Source organism: Nicotiana sylvestris, chromosome 6, assembly GCF_000393655.2.
Source record: "Nicotiana sylvestris chromosome 6, ASM39365v2, whole genome shotgun sequence".
Taxonomy (NCBI): domain Eukaryota; kingdom Viridiplantae; phylum Streptophyta; class Magnoliopsida; order Solanales; family Solanaceae; genus Nicotiana; species Nicotiana sylvestris.
In genome coordinates this window covers 100,861,131-100,863,322 of record NC_091062.1, presented here as the reverse complement: position 1 = coordinate 100,863,322, position 2,192 = coordinate 100,861,131, and the positions used below count along the sequence as shown (strand labels likewise).

The 2,192-nt window shown below is 38.2% G+C and overlaps 1 protein-coding gene across 1 annotated transcript; it reads right to left on the bottom strand.

Moving 5' to 3' along the window:
- Positions 1 to 1,218: 1,218 nt before the first annotated feature.
- On the bottom strand, positions 1,219 to 1,858 carry LOC138871026 (uncharacterized). Its single transcript, XM_070148875.1, has 2 exons — positions 1,635 to 1,858; positions 1,219 to 1,507 (listed from the first exon to the last, which is right to left on the bottom strand). Exons 1-2 carry the CDS (start codon positions 1,856 to 1,858, stop codon positions 1,219 to 1,221), a joined length of 513 nt encoding a protein of 170 aa, XP_070004976.1.
- Positions 1,859 to 2,192: the final 334 nt, after the last annotated feature.

The following is a 2,192-nucleotide window of genomic DNA, read 5'->3' as shown; positions in this document are numbered from 1 at the left end:
CTTTCCTTTATACAGAAAGAAAAACTCCAATTTAACCTTATTTGTCCGTGAAATATCCCTCCAATGCTGCCACAACAACAAGGAAGCGAAACTAGCAATCAATTAGCGTTTTTCGGCTCTAGAATCACTTTAGAAGGCTTAAAATCACCTAGGGTTGATATTAAGAACTTGAGGGAGTATTTACAGAACATAAACCCCTTAAACCAACCTCCCACATGAGCTGGAACAACATAAAAATGAGCAACAACAAGAATAATAAGAAACTTACTAGCGCCACGGGATTCCCGACACTTGATTTGTGTTGTTTGCCCTTTGTTTGGGTCTTGAATCTTGAGAGAACCTTGAGATGGTGTTTCTAGTGTTCTAAGGTCTGAATTTATTGAAAAAATTACTTAAAACGGGTTGGAGTCATCATATATATATATATATATATTCAAATGTCTTAAACCGCCTAAGTGGGCCCCATAGAGAGGTGCTTGGAGCAGTCTCGCAAAAATGTGAATATCTCTCTACTCCGAGATCGTATTGACAAACGATTTAATGCTTTGAAAACTAGACTGATAGATCTTCAATTTGGTGGGTATATCACCCTATAATTCTAAGTAAATTGGGAGACAAGATTAGTAACAGTTGACCTCATGTTTAATTAAGATTATGAACCTAAGTTGCGACAACTTTTGTCGACTTTTGTCTCATAACTCGTTTGACTTCAAGACTTATGATACGGATATTATATGGTTCAAACTTAAAACACTACCTATTGAGTGTATTAAGCACTTCTAGGTTTACCCGAAAATACGGCTGACAACATTCTTGATTCGTTTAACTTCTAATACTTGTTAACCACCCTTATACACCTTTGTATCATTTAAGACCAATAAGATTAACTTCTTATCATCTTAAAGATAATCTCTTCATGTATTTACGTCGACTACCTTATGGCATGAGCTAACATACGTGAATATGTGTTGTAATACCCTCTCCCTCTTAGGAACATTCGTCCTCAAATGTAAGGGTTTATGGGGAGTCCAAATCATTGTGGATTCCAATGGAAATTTCCGGTCAATTTTCCCCTATAAAATGGTCACTAGAAAAACTTGCAAGCAGTTAAGCCCAACATATGGCCACACAAGGCTACACAAAGCATTATGGATATTTACATTATCTGCATATCACCATTTTGTTTTAAGGAAGAGTATTCTCAAGTTATTGCTTACCTCATAGAGCCGTTTCACCTTCCAATATATCCTGCGTTCCACCATCATCCTTGTTATCTTCATTTTGGAATAGGTAAGGGTATTTAGACTTCATCTCCTCTTCTGCTTCCCATGTCATTTCTTCCATATTCTTGTTCCTCCACAATACTTTGATGGAAGCTACATCTTTTGTTCTCAGCTTGCAGAATTGTTGATCTAATATTGCCACTGGAACTTTTTCATATGATAGATCCTCTATAACTTGTACATCTTTGATAGGTACGACCCGAGAAGGGTCTCCAATACATTTCCTCAACATAGATATATGGAATACCGGGTGGACAAATTCCAATTTGGATGGCAATTCTAACTCATAAGCAACCTGTCCAATTCGTTGAAGAATTTTATACAGCCCGATATACCGCGGACTCAGCTTACCTTTCTTCCCGAAATGCATAACACCCTTCATCGGTGAGATCCTCAAGAAAATCAAAATAAGACTTTTGCCTGCTTTGTGCCATCCTCAATCGCTCCTGTATCACTTTCACCTTCTCAATGGCTTGATGAAACAAATCTGTCCCATATAATTCTGTTCCACCGACTTTGAACCATCCAACTGGTGATCTACATCTCCTCCCGTATAGTGCCTCGTATGGGGCCATTTTAATACTGGAATGGTAGCTATTATTGTAGGCGAATTCTATGAGTGGAAGATGGTCATCCCTATTCCCCTTAAAATCTAGAACACATGCTCGTAGCATATCTTCCAGTGTTTGAATGGTACGTTCAGCCTGTCCGTCAGTCTGCGGATGAAATGCAGTGCTGAGATTCACTTGTGTGCCTAAACCCTTCTGAAAAGACCTCCAAAAGTTATCCGTAAATTGAGCTCTTCGGTCTGATATAATAGATACCGGCACACCATGAAGCCTAACAATCTCCTTGATATACAACTTTGTATAATCTTCAGTCGTGTAAGTTATCTTAACTGACAGTAAA

Excerpts from the sequence above, each read along its gene's own strand:
- LOC138871026 (XM_070148875.1), bottom strand. The coding sequence starts at position 1,858 with ATGGCCCCATACGAGGCACTATACGGGAGGAGATGTAGATCACCAGTT. Across the intron at positions 1,508-1,634 it reads TATGCATTTCGGGAAGAAAG|GAAATGTATTGGAGACCCTT; the intron begins GTAAGCTGAGTC and ends ATCTATGTTGAG.